We start from the raw sequence: 14,089 nt of genomic DNA on the forward strand, positions 1-14,089 counted from the left end.
TCCGTCTTTAAGCGGTCCCTCTACAAGTGGACGGTGGGATTGTACCCATCAGATTAGTCCATCCTTGATACGGGTTTTCATAAAAATTAATATAATTTTTTATAAATGTATTTTGGATGTCAAAAAACCGATCCAAATTGAACCACATTTAAAATTGTATCAAATCATATTATTTTAAAGAGTTATCCAAACCAAACTTAACCCAGTGCAATTTTTATTTTGAATCGGATGAATTTTTGCTTTGAAACCGATCGAAACTGCATCGCGAAGATAAAAAAATAATATATATTTATGGGCTTGAATCCATTATCCATTATCCATTATCAATAAGCCCAATGGAAAAAAAAAACAAAAAAAAAACCAAAAAAGTGATTTTGGAACACAAAAAAACGTTGTACGAAAGCAAAATATATAGATGTTAGATAATCAGGTCACCGGCAACCTGAACTTCATCAAATCATCTGCCGTGCCACACCTGTTCTTCAGCTACTCCCCAACTCCCTTCCCTCCTCCGACCACACAATCTCAACCTCGTTCTCTTCCTCACTCATCTTCATCTCTATCATCAACCATAGCAAAAACATAATCACAAGGTTTTGCCCTTTATTTTCATCAATTTCAGTTACCCTTTTGTCTGTTACTTCTTGATATTGTAGCTGTTATCAAATTTTTATTCATCTTGGTTTTGTTGTTTGTGTGGAATATGTGTTTTGGTCGATCTTATGTGTTTTTGCATGCAATTTTTGTTATTTTGTTGATTGGTATTAGATTTTGTTTATTATTATGATTATGATTAAGATTGGATTCATTGGAAAGTTTGAAAGATTATATTTTTTTAGTTGGTTGTGGAAATTTAATGTTAAGCTTGCAATTCATTGATAAATTTTGTGTTAATTTTTGCTTATTATTGACTTGATTTTGTTTCAATTCAGTTATTGTTTGTGATTGGAATGAATTGGTTAATGAGCTCCCCATAGGACGATTTGATCGGGAAAACCCTAGTTCGATTTTGGGAGGAACAATTCTTGGCCGGATTTTACTTATCTCCTGTCCGAACTCTGGATTATCAGGGGGAAGGGTTAACACAAATTTATCTTATTCTGTTGATTGATAATGGGTTTTATTCATTATTAAGATAGGAAAGTTCATTTTTTTAGTTGGTTGCGGAAGTTTGATGTTAAGCTTGCTCTTTGTAGAAACGATACCGACTTATACACATACTCTGTCTTAATTTATGCTTCTTTCTTATTAACTGGATATTGTTTAAATTTGGTTATTGCATATAGATTGTGGAGATATGAGTTTTCAGTCTTCGTTTTCTGTTTTTTCTACGCTTTTTTGTTATTTTTTTTATTGTAAGCCTGCATTTGGTGGTGTTGTTGATTGTGGATAGTGGAAAACAGAGGTTTTTCAAATTCTGATATGCTATAACGCTATATCCGCTATTTAAAAACCCTAACATTTGGTATGATATGGTTCATATATTCGTAATTATGAAGCAATAATTGGTATTAGGGTGTTCTTTTTGGTTCATAGGGCTGCATCTTCAACGTAAAGATTAGAACGAGTTTTAAATTTTTTACTAAATTGACAACTATGCGAATGTTTCATAAGTTCTGTTAGCTTCATAATTCAATATACACATGCATTAGCACATACATTCACTGTCTCTGTTATATAGAATTGATAATTTTTCATTGTTGTCATTTATGTTTGTTATGTGATTTTAGCCAAGTAATTAGTACTACTAACTTCCTGCTTTTCCCCGCAGAGCATGTTGTGATTACATGCTAAGACACTCCATAGTTGACAAATAGCTGTGGAGGCTTGTGGTAAATTAAATATGGCGCATGAATTTGATGATGAAGATGGTCCAGTAATTTTTAAAAGGAGTTCAGTGTCGAAGAGTACTCAATTGCATTCAGAAACAAGGAAGTCAACTTCTCATAGTCACGACGGACGGTCATTTAAAAAGACCCCTGACGTGCCTTCTGCAAATGGCCAAAGTTCTAGCTCACAGAACGGCAAGGTTGTCTCAACCTCAACCTCTAAGGCATCTGCCGTGGAATCTTCTGTGGGTATATCAAAAGCATCAACATCAACAAATCTCAAGACCTATGTGAGGTCCCCTTCAGGAAGTTCAAAATTTGCGTCATTTGGAAATAAAAAAGAGTCTCTTACAGAGAAGAAAATTCCCGTTCATGTTCATGTTAAGGAGGACAATAATTCTAGCAAACATGGTAAGGAAGAAAGTTGTGAAGAATCCGAAGACGAGATGGATAATATACCATTGAGTGCTAGGATGAAGATGAACAGTGACGGTGCCAAAAAAACAACTCCTGTTGTCGTCAAGAAATCTCAGGAAGATTCTAAGAAAACAACTCCTGTTGTTGTCAACAAATCTCACGAAGATTCTGATGATGATATTCCTTTGTCAGCAAGGCGGCTACAGAATAATAATAATTTGGGAAAATCTAGTAATAACAATGGTGGCTCTGATCATAAGAAACCACTTTCAAATGTTCAGAAAGGACAGCAATATGGCTCCAATGTTGGTATTAAACAAGAAAGGCCGTCTACACTGCCTGTTAAGAGACCACTAGATAAGACTGATTCCTCGCATTCTTCTGTTAAGAAATCAAAACTCTCAGATCCAGCTCCATCGATTAATGCTAAACAGACATCGATGAAATCTGAACCGAAGGTTGCGGAGGAGGACGATGATGATGATGATGTTCCTCTTTCCCAAAGAATGAATAAGCATGCCACATCAGTGACTAAATCATCTTCTGTGAAGAAGCTGACAAGCGTCACTAAAGTCAACAAGAGTTCTGCTCCATCTTTTAAGAAAAAGGCAAATTTCAAAAAACCAGGCAATAAATCAGAACAGTTCAAATCTACTAAACTTCCTCCAAGCTCCGGTGATGGGCAGAAAAAATGGACTACTTTGGTTCACAATGGTATCATCTTCCCACCTCCTTACAAGCCCCATGGAGTAAAGATGCTCTATAAGGGGAAGCCAGTGACTTTGACCCCTGAACAAGAGGAGGTAGGATTTTGTCTGTTACAAATGTTTTCACTGTTTCGGGTGGCTTTTTGCTCTTGTTATTTTGTTTTGTTTTTGTGAGTTTCACTTTGGATGTTATATGACTTGGAATAAGTGTTCATAAGTGGGATACATTTTCATGAGAGTTCTCGTATTAAAAAGTCTTATTCTCGAGTTATAATAAACTTAGTATGTATATGCAGGTTGCCACATTATATGCAGTCATGCGGGATACAGAATACATGCAAAAAGCAAAATTCAAGGAAAACTTTTGGACTGACTGGAAGGTGATATTGGGAAAAAATCATGTGATTCAGAATTTGGAAGATTGTGACTTTACACCGATTTATGATTGGTGCCAAATTGAAAAGGAGAAGAAGAAACAATTGAGCGCAGCAGTAAGTTGTTTCATGTATTTCCATTTGAAAATGATAGAAATGAATATCTCAAAGCATCATTTGGTTTTTACATGGATATCATGCGTGCTTCTAATACCATATGCAGATGTTAGTTGTTTTGAGAATTAACTTTGCGTTTGGTTGGTTTAGTTTTTACTCTCCAAATCATAGCGTCGTTAAGTTTGTAAATCTTACATGGGATTGGATAAGGATATTTAGCCATGTAAAACGTGTGATAGGCAAAATATGTTACAACACCTAACATTAAATAAATTAGTATTAAAATTAAAATTAACTGACAAAAACAAGGAAACAGAGTGTGTTTTATAAGTTATAAGCTTGCCATTTGTTTATTCCTAATTCCTAATATCATCATACGGCATACCCTTACAATATCGTTCTCCCACTTCTGGAAGACAATCTTTCCCGAAAGAACTTGCCTGTCCTGTGTCCTCCCAGGTGGCACTCAAGTGAAGTTCTAGAGTCCAAGCATTCAGTTTGCAGTTGCAAAACTGAAGTTGCTGCTCTGTTTGTCAGCCTTGAGATTTTTTTTCCTTTTAATTTTACAACCTTCCAGAACAGACAAAGGGTTAATTTTGGTAGGTTTTTTCCGAGTTTGCGCTGGAGTATGATTGGATTTGGTGTCTCAGCAGGGATTCAGGTATCTCATACAGAATTTAATGTCCAAGCTTGCAATTTTACCAGTCCCAACATAACGAGTTCTGAGTTGGGTTCAGGATCATTGAAATTTGCATATCATGTAGAATTATGTGTTTCAACAATCTGATAGCTAGTTCTGACAACTATAGTCCAAATAATGAAGTGCATCATAAATTGCTTAAATTTGTTGACATTTCTTTTTCAATCTTTGGGAAGGAAGTTGATATGAACCTAGGCTAGTTTATAAAGTTTACATGGTAAACCTCATACTCCCTTTTGAAGCTTTTGGATTTTAATATATGGGATTTGTTCCGGTTAATACAGGCATATACATTCTTTATGCATGTATATTCCTTTTGTGAAGCTTTTTCTTAGTTAGTTTGAGATGTAATCATTCATTCGTAGGTGTTAACCCTCTTCTCTTGTTTTTATCAGGAGAAAAAGGCCCTAAAGGAGGAGAAAATGAAACAAGAGGAGAAATACATGTGGGCTATTGTTGATGGTGTTAAAGAGAAGGTTTAATTTTCTCTCCCTCTTTCTTTGCCCAAACTTGTTTGTCTTTTTAATGTTTGATCAGCGGTTCACAGCACAATGTGGGCTAACAAGAAGTTTCTTTTTAAGCATAGGTAGGAAAACAAAGTAATTGACAATTCCTTCTTGGGAAGGGACTAGAGACTGAGATAAACAACTCTTGATTTATCTGAAACACAATTTTTCCCTTTTGTTTTGGTTGGATCAGCTTCTTGTGCATTAATGGAACTTGAGTGGGTTATGTTTTCATGAATTTTTTCCTTAACTTTTCTTCTGTTAACTTTTATCCAAGCTTTTACATTTGAAATGTTCTTATGAAACTGTTAGTTTCAATTTTTCTCTCTTGAAAGCTATTTATGACTAATTTTTGTTAAATCTTTTAGGTTGGCAATTTTAGAGCTGAACCACCAGGACTGTTCCGTGGACGTGGAGAGCATCCCAAGGTTGTTATGATAATTGTTATTGTTTATTGGAAATTAAAAAAATGTAAACTTGCTTCGGATATAATGGTTTTCATAGTGTTTAGATGCATCTTGAGAATATTTACATGTATCTGACAAATTTTTGCACTTAACATCTTATACTTTATTTTATTAGATGGGAAAATTGAAAAGACGCATTGGTCCAAGTGACGTCGTAATTAATATTGGAAGGGATGCACCAATTCCTGAATGTCCTATTCCTGGTGAAAGGTATTTACTGTTCCATAACTTCTTGGTGAACAAGTCTTAAAAGCAAATGAATACTATGGATTGGAAGTCATTGCTATCTTCTGAAATCATTGATTTGTGTGCTCTTGGCAGCTGGAAAGAGATAAGACATGATAATACAGTTACTTGGTTGGCGTATTGGAATGACCCAATCAATAATAAGTTATTCAAATACGTGTTTCTGGGAGCTAGTAGTTCTTGGAAGGGGCAAAGTGACAAGGAAAAGTATGAGAAAGCAAGGGCGTTGAAGGTGCTTTCATGCTTTTTATTTATCAGCTTTTATTAATTCTGCATTTTCATATGATATTTAAAAGAACCTTTTTAATTTTGGAATACCTTAACATCTGGGTGCAGAATTATATAGAGAGAATTAGGGCGGCATATACGAAAGATTTCACGAGCAAAGATATTACAAAGCAGCAAATTGCTGTTGCTACTTATTTTATTGACAAACTAGCTTTGAGGGCTGGCAATGAGAAGGTACAAGTACAGATTTACTTATTTGTTCGCTAGAAATTACCCCCTTCCCTAGATAACATATAGATGTGCTAAAAGAGGACAAGACAGATACATACTAAAACATATTATTTTGTCAATGCTCAAGTCATCTGTAAGTCAAAGTATGCTAAATACTTGGAAGGTGGAATATTATTGAAAATTATTTTCAACAAGAGCAAATACAAATTATTTATTGCTTCTAACAATATTTTATTCCTTCAATGTGTATTTTTCAAATTTTATATAAGATTTTACCAAGAGGATTGAAAACAGTGTGAGCTAATCACCTCATTTCATTTTCAAAGTGTAACAGTTCCATCTCATGGCAATTATTTATGCTTCATCCAAGTATATGCCTTTCCTATCTCTTCATTGCGTTTTATTGTCTGGAAATTACCGTGACTTTTGCAAATCAAATATAGTTGCTTATGATTTACATTTGCTCAGGATGACGACGAAGCTGCTGACACAGTTGGTTGTTGCACATTAAAAGTAGAAAATGTGACTGCAGAAGGTGACAACAAGTTGAAGGTATTTGAGCTTCAACATCTGTCTACTTTTTTGTTTGTCCTTTTTGCCTCCGGTCTTAAATTGGTTTATTCTTAACTGCTAATACTTAAAGGGTAATAATGACCGTGATTCCTTGCTGGTTTAATGCAGTTTGACTTCCTTGGTAAAGATTCTATCAGGTATGAAAATACAGTTGAGGTGGAGCCTCCTGTTTACAATGCCATTTTGAAGTTCCAAAAAGGTGAGAAAATGTTTACACTTTTTGATATATTGCCTATTAGACTGAGGTCGTTAAGTATCTGCTTTTCTCAATTATCAGGTAAAAAACCTAGCGAGGAACTTTTTGACAAGCTGGATACAAGTACATTAAATAGTCATCTGAAGGAACTCATGCCCAACCTGACAGCAAAAGTCTTCCGTACATTCAATGCATCATTCACTTTGGATGATATGGTAAAAAAGTCCTTTGAAATTAGTGCTCAGACAGATTGTCGTCAAAAATAATTTTTTCTGTTCTCTGCTTTTCTTTTATGTAATCTCAATTAATCTCTTTCTCATTTGATTAGGAGAGTAGCTCTTTTAAAAACATATTGAAGTCATATCAGTCTTTAAAAGATCAAATTAAAGGTTTATTGTTGATTTAATTCTGTCATGTAGTTTCAAATCTTGTATATTTAATTTCCCTTGAATTATATGACAACAGTTGAATAAGGATACTAAAGATGGAGATGTTGCAGAAAAAGTTCTTGTCTATAATCAGGCAAACAAACAGGTAGACTTCACAAAATTCCTTTGTTAATATGCACAGATTGTTGTGTATTTTACTGGTTTGCTAAGTTGCATTGATGTGTCTTTTCCATAACAGGTTGCAATCATTTGTAATCATCAACGTGCTGTTTCGAAATCTCACGGCACACAAATTTCAAAGTTGAATGAAAAGATTGATGAACTTAAGGTGATAATATTCTTTAGAATTTGGAAACCATGGTGTGGATAAATTTCTACTCACTGGCTCATTTTGTTTGAAATTTAGAGGGCATGTAAACATATACTTGATGCTGACACTTTGTAATTGTAGGCTCTTTCGAAGGAGCTGAAAACAGATTACGACAGGGCAAAAAAAGGAATGTCGCCTCTAAAGACCAAACGGAACTTGGCTCCTGAAGCGTAATATACAGCTTTCTTAGCATCCATACACTTCATTGTTATAATTACCAAGTGTAATGTGTGATTGTGATTTATGTAACATACAGGATAAAGAAAAAGATGGATCAAACCAGCGCAAAAATTAAGAAAATGGAACGTGATATGATGACTAAAGAAGATTTAAAAACTGTGGCACTTGGCACGTCCAAGATAAACTACCTAGATCCCAGGATATCAGTTGCCTGGTGCAAGCGGCACGAGGTTCCTATTGAAAAGGTCTGGACTTCTTCACTTCTTATATGATTACATTTGATTCAAGTATTTATTCTCTTGATCAAATTTCGATAAGAATGCGCATGAAGTAAATTTATTTCCCCCAATTGATGAAAAACAAATAACAGTCAAGCTTCTATTGGATTTTGCCTTGTTTGTATGATCTTGCTTATTTTCCGGAAGCTAGGTTGCTTCCCATCAGAATCAGACTAGTAATCCATAAAGGCTTTAATGTGTTTTTGATATCTCATACTACCTCCGATCTTATATATAAGAAAAAGCTGAGTAAATAAAAGTTGATGTATATGGTCTAAAACTTGGTCCGAATACATAAACTTTTGTTGACTCAACTTTTACGTATATATAGAACCCGAGGGAGTATAACATATACCGTTTTTTGATGTAGTCCCCCAAATGTTGTTTTTGGTTTGAACTGATCTGTGTAATAACTATAGTATTGATTTTGATTGGCATCTGACTAACATACTCTTGTTTTGGGCTTGAAATGCTCAGATTTTCAGTAAAACTCTGCTGGAAAAGTTTGCTTGGGCAATGGATGTAGATCCTGACTTCAGATTCTGAGACCTATAAGATGAAGACATACAAATACAATTATGCAGGGGAAAAACAATTTTTTTTTGCTCATTCCTTTTACATGAAATCAAAATAATTTTTTTATTTCTTTGTTTTATTTAAGTTCAGCGGAAATTTAACTTGCAAATTGTTCATTTAACTAATCTGGGGTGAGTTATCCCTGTCCCCTTTCTTCATGGACTGTCAAACATTCATATTTATTATTTAACGTGATAACCATGGTTAAATGTGGATAATGAGGCAAAGTTTGGTAGTTTAATTCTTGTTTATTTTATTGTTATTGTTATTATGTATGGTTGCTTACCCCAAGGGTCATATTCAATGCTATTAAAGTTGGAAATTAGTAGTAGTAGTAGTAGTGGTTCTATAAAGTGTACTTTATTTTAAAGGATAAATAAGTTATCCTAACTGTTAATGTTCAAGGTATCAGTTATGAATTTCAAAGTGACCAGTCATATAAAGACTAACTAGACGACTCACCCAATTTGCTCCATCATATTTGTTTCCACTTGACAAGAGTGAGATTTCATGTCATTTTACATGATCCTTTATCGCTTGTCAACCTAGCGATGGTAAAGAAACGCTTATTAGGAGGCAATCTATTGTATAAGTAACTTTATTTTTGCATTTCTTCATTTATCAAGATATGAAAGAATTGATTTCTGGTTTAGTCATGTCTAGCGAAGTAAGTCCCTTTGTCATGTGAAATTTTGTTTTGTAATGCTAGACGAAATTTGTGGATGGTTTTTTTTGTTGATTGATGGTTGGTAGCGCCATACAAGCCGGCATCACTAGACGTAGATTTGACATTCAAAACTATTATGATAGTTATACAAGCATCGTCATGTGAGCATAATTGCATCATCGCTACACAAAGTGACACTATATATTTGTATGGTGACTGTTTTAGGTCATTTTCAGCGGTCAAAAATATTTTCCCCTTAATTTGTCTCAACTTTTACTCGTATCTTCTTCGAATTGTTGAATTTGTTCATCGTATTGGTGTGCTCTATTTTGATTTCAAGTGTTATCTCATCTATCTCCATTTTTTCGTCATAACCCCCTATATTTGAGTTTCTATGATTTCATTTTCAAATGAGCAAGAAACTCAAGCGCACTACAAGAAGGAAAAAAAAATGGAGTGCTCATGTAGATGCATCTTCATTTGTTCACCAAGTCATGAGGAACGATATCACTATATCATCAGATATAAAGATGTTAGCGTATAGATAATGATGCTTTTGCACTATATTTTTTTTTTGCTAAAATAATTAAATAAGATTTAATCAATTTAGTGAACCTAATTGAGCTAGCTTCAATAAGAAAACAAATCGCTTAATCCTGGCATACTATTTAAGCATGACCCCTTTTTTCTTTTTTTAGAGGATTTAAGTACGTTGCTTAATGAAAAGTGTGCAAGAAGCTTGATTTGTATACAAATTCACCAACAACTAAAAACAAGACTTCTTGAATATCGTATCGACATGTTTTCATCATCATAAAGAAAAGTTTGAAGTTACTCCAAAACTCTTGACAAGAACATGTGATAACAATGCTCTCTCAAATTGCTTAAAACAAATGATGTATCAAAGAATAATTAAATTAGGCTCTTTATATACTAAATAAATTTTTTGAAAGGACTAAATTAATTTTATTATAAGCATATCTTTTTCTTTTTGGATGAGCTCGCTATCAGCGTATCGAAAACTTGATAATTTTATCTCATGTTGGATTTAATTAATGTATTTATATCAAAGCCTGAAAATTAATCCATTGCCTTCAAATTAAAATTTAGTCCCCTGAAAATTATTATATGCAGGAGCCGGGGTTCGAACCTCGGACACCCCACTCATTCACCTTGAAAAAGGTGAATTCTAGCCAATAAACTACTTGACAAAAAAACAATTGTTCCTCGTAAATCCAATCACTTCTTTGTTACCATGCTTTATATCATTCTAAATTCTCTTTAAGACTTTGAAACTCTAAAACTTTATTTTCTGACTGGAACTCTCAAAATTATTAAACAAAGAGAAAGAAAGTAGAAAAATTTATATGAAGACTTTGAAGCTCATATGCTTGTTCATTAAAAACAATAATTTTTTGGGTACAAAAAAGGGCAGAAGCCCAAGAAAAATAACAACAAACCTAAACCAACATTCTGAGGCATATAAGCGTCAAATATGTTATCAAAGTGGCTCTCTATGAGGAGTCCCCATTGTATGTGAATCAAAAGCGCTTAAAATTAAACTAAAGTAAGCTAACCAATCAGTTGCTCTATTGCCTTCACATCCAAGTATGGCTAATTTATGATTTTAAACTAACGGGTGCGCCAAATGTAGAAACACTACCATTAATATTACAATGTCATGTTATCTTGTCGACCAACACCTTGGAATCACTTTCAACTCAAATGTGCGCAATCCCATGTCTTTAAGGTAGCTCCAAACCCAAATACATGACCCACATCTCTGCATGAAACACATCACATCTCATTAAAAATGATATTTTAACATCAAAATGTTGATGTCAAAGACGATGTCATTTGATTTTTTTTTTTGACAAGTCGATGTCATTTGATTTAAATTATATGTATTTTTTAATGTTTGTAATTGTATATGTTTGTAATTGTATAATATAAAAGGTAACAGAGAGATAAATAAAGATAAACATATATACTATGTGGTCTTGAAAGCCCGCACTAATTTCATTTTTTTTTTTCTGGGAATATGATATGATGGTTATAGAGCATTTCGTGGATTTGGTTTTACTAGGTGGTTGCCTGGTTCCTGTGGCTTCTCTTAGGGTGTGTTTGGATTGAAGGTTTAGGAGAGGAAGGGAGGGGAAGATTTATTTTTCTTTTCTAAATCACGGTCTATATAACATGGTTTTCTAAAATAAATCAAGTGTGATTGAATTATTATATGATTGTTTATCATGTTATTATTTTAACTTTTTAAAAAACATTCCATGATGTCCGTAATTAAAAAACGAAATGTAAACCCTCTCATCCCTTCCCCTTCTAAACCCTCCATCCAAACACACCCTTAGTGTGAGCAACCTGGGTTCCCTACTTTTGCTTTGGTTTGACCCGTTTGGTGGCTCTTTACATGTGGTCTTAGTTTTTTATTTGCTGTATTGGTTGTTATATAGCCGTTGATTTATTTTTTCGCTCTCTCATTCATTTGTACTTTGTCTATTTGTCTACCTCTATTACTAGTTCACTTAGGTAACGTTGCTTTTGGTGAGAGACAATGATGAATAAATAAAGGGTAGTGTTAACTTGTGCCCTTAGGGCACATGTTAAGAAATCCAAAAAGAGAAATATTCTCTTAAATTTTGTGCATTCAATTCATTAAAACATTAAAAATTAAATTTAATACACGCATTCCAATACATTATTTCTATATTTGTCTTCTAAACTTGTGCCTTGAGGGCACAAGTTAACATTTCCCATAAATAAATGATTAAAATAAGTTATTTAAATAAGAGAAAATGATTGATTAAAAGAGAGATACAAAGAATGTCACCAATATCATCAAAAACCAATGTCACCTAAATACAATCCCTGTTACTCTTTGTATCCATTGGTTTTCTTCTTGTTTTATCAATATATTTATTTGCCATTGAAAAAGTGTTATAAGCATGTGTATTCTCAAAAAGAAAATCAAATTAACTAGGCATAACCGCTATATTTATACATTTTTATTTGTTTTATTCGATGGCCTGCTGAGAAACTTATAGTTGTTCAATATTTATGTTTTACATTATTCTCATTCAGTTAAGTATAATAAGTCTTTTTTTTACATTATTCAACTTGGTGAGGGAGTGAGAGTGATTCTTGCTGGGAGAGATTTGATGTGTCAAGCAATAGTTTTTTTATTTTTATTTTTATTAAATGTCAAGTATTAGTTAAAGTTTCACATTGAATAGAAGAGTATATATTGAACAACATATAAGTAAGAGGACACATAAACCAAATGTTCTAATGTTTTGGATGAAGAGGTAGTGCCCAACCTAATGCCCTTAGGTTTTGGTTGCTCTTATCTCATTGTGATAATCTTTCCCGTATGTCCCAACAAATTCTAACCATATAAGTATTACTACATCCGTCATAAATATAATACTTTTTAAAGTTTTTTTTTGTCACTTCTTATAAGATTATTAAATTATAAAATACATTATTATTTTTTTTTACAAATACACTATTTATGTTATTATATTTTTTTAATATTTTTTTGTAATATGTAATAAATATTTTATGAAAAGATTAACTAATTCTCTTTTGATAAGGACAAAATTGAAAACAATAACAACCGTCAAGGAAATTAACACAACAATTAACTAATTCTCATCATTATACACTACTTTAATCTACTACAATTATGTATTGTATTGTGATGAGAATGGAACAATTAAACCCACAGGGCAATTGCATGCTGTGAGATGCAAGATATTACTACAATTTGAAACCATGTCATTATCCAAGATAATTTACGTGCAGGTTACTTTTTTTTTGGAATGAAATGTCCCACACACTTTACTGTGTGTATCAATCCATTGCTTGTTATCGCAATCATACAAATATTCTTCTTCTTTTTAACCTTTAGTAGTAAACATTTATTCCTTCTATTAGCCAAAAAAGAAACATATATTCCTTCCTTCAATGTTTTGATACAAGAATAACCACCATCTTTGTCAAAAGCAAAAGCTGCGGGAAATAATTGATAATACCGATACTACCCCAAATGATTAGGGCCTAATCACCTCATGAATCATGAACATACGAGGTTTTAAGAGCCACACAAATAAAGTTGGTCAACATTATGTATTTCTAGGCTAGAATAGTTTTTTTTTTTTTCCTCTTTATTTTGTTTCTTAGTTTCAGTTTATTTTAGTTTTTAGTTATAATTTGGTTTTTCAATCTTTATTTTGGACTTTAATGTGCTCATTTTTGTTTAAATTGAAATATAGAAAGGACAACATTGGTATAATTTTTGAAAAATGGGTCTGTTTAATATGGATCTCCAAAGAGATTCTAAACCCTTACAATTTTCCGTAAAAGATATTTTGATAATAATATAAACGAGAAAGACATATAATATTTTGTTAAAATTTATGAAAAATTATAAGAGTCCACTTTTAACTTTTTTAGAGTTCTTCAAAAAAAAAAAAAAAATCTTTTTAGAGGTTTCTTAAAAAAAAAAAAAATTTAGAGGTTAATATTAGATTCAGTCAAAAAAAAAATAACAGACTATTTTTTGAAACAACATAAGAGATAGCATTAATATATAAATGTCATTATATAAACAACTTTGAAACCAAAAAATAAAAAGCATGTGCTCCAAGTTAAGTTTTTTATAAAGTTAATTGATCAAAGTAATAAAAAAAATTAAGATAAGGGATACACTTGAAACTTTTTTGTTTTGACAAGAGATCAAATTGAAACTTATAGAATTTAATTAAAGAGATTTTCTTTTTTTATAAAAAAAAAAATCGGACGAATAAAATATTATTTAAGGTGTTACTAGTGACTATTTTACAATTGTTTAGAAGATACTTCATTCTAAAATTATGATTTAAAACTCTAATTAACATTAAGCTAGATAAAGGACAAACATGTATTTCAGCCATTTCTTTTATTCTTTTGAAAACTTGTCATACAAAGTGTAAACTATTATCTCTTCTCAACCTTATAAATAGGCCAAACAACAAAAGAACAAAAC

The 14,089-nt window shown here is 32.5% G+C and overlaps 1 protein-coding gene across 2 annotated transcripts; it reads left to right on the forward strand.

Moving 5' to 3' along the window:
• The first annotated feature begins 439 nt into the window (after nucleotides 1–439).
• On the forward strand, nucleotides 440–8,625 carry LOC146953886 (DNA topoisomerase 1 beta-like). 2 transcript variants are annotated; one of them, XM_085712197.1, is made up of 16 exons: nucleotides 440–593; nucleotides 1,772–3,049; nucleotides 3,250–3,444; nucleotides 4,540–4,620; nucleotides 5,019–5,078; nucleotides 5,233–5,327; nucleotides 5,439–5,595; nucleotides 5,700–5,825; nucleotides 6,291–6,374; nucleotides 6,504–6,594; nucleotides 6,673–6,806; nucleotides 7,057–7,125; nucleotides 7,219–7,308; nucleotides 7,432–7,520; nucleotides 7,607–7,775; nucleotides 8,286–8,625. In XM_085712197.1, exons 2-16 carry the CDS (start codon nucleotides 1,844–1,846, stop codon nucleotides 8,352–8,354), a joined length of 2,715 nt encoding a protein of 904 aa, XP_085568323.1. In that variant the 5' UTR covers nucleotides 440–593; nucleotides 1,772–1,843; the 3' UTR covers nucleotides 8,355–8,625. The 2 variants fall into 2 exon arrangements, with proteins under 2 accessions (XP_085568323.1, XP_085568314.1); XM_085712188.1 differs by having other exon boundaries at nucleotides 6,504–6,806.
• Nucleotides 8,626–14,089: the final 5,464 nt, after the last annotated feature.

This window comes from Medicago sativa, chromosome 1 (assembly GCF_051527215.1).
Source record: "Medicago sativa cultivar Bolivia chromosome 1, Bolivia_mono, whole genome shotgun sequence".
NCBI classification, from domain to species: Eukaryota; Viridiplantae; Streptophyta; class Magnoliopsida; order Fabales; family Fabaceae; genus Medicago; species Medicago sativa.

Bases quoted from the DNA above. Each gene is read 5' to 3' on its own strand.
- LOC146953886 (XM_085712188.1), top strand. From the start codon at position 1,844: ATGGCGCATGAATTTGATGATGAAGATGGTCCAGTAATTTTTAAAAGG. The intron at 3,050-3,249 runs GTAGGATTTTGT...ATGTATATGCAG, and splicing joins TGACCCCTGAACAAGAGGAG to GTTGCCACATTATATGCAGT. The intron at 5,079-5,232 runs GTTGTTATGATA...TTATTTTATTAG, and splicing joins GACGTGGAGAGCATCCCAAG to ATGGGAAAATTGAAAAGACG.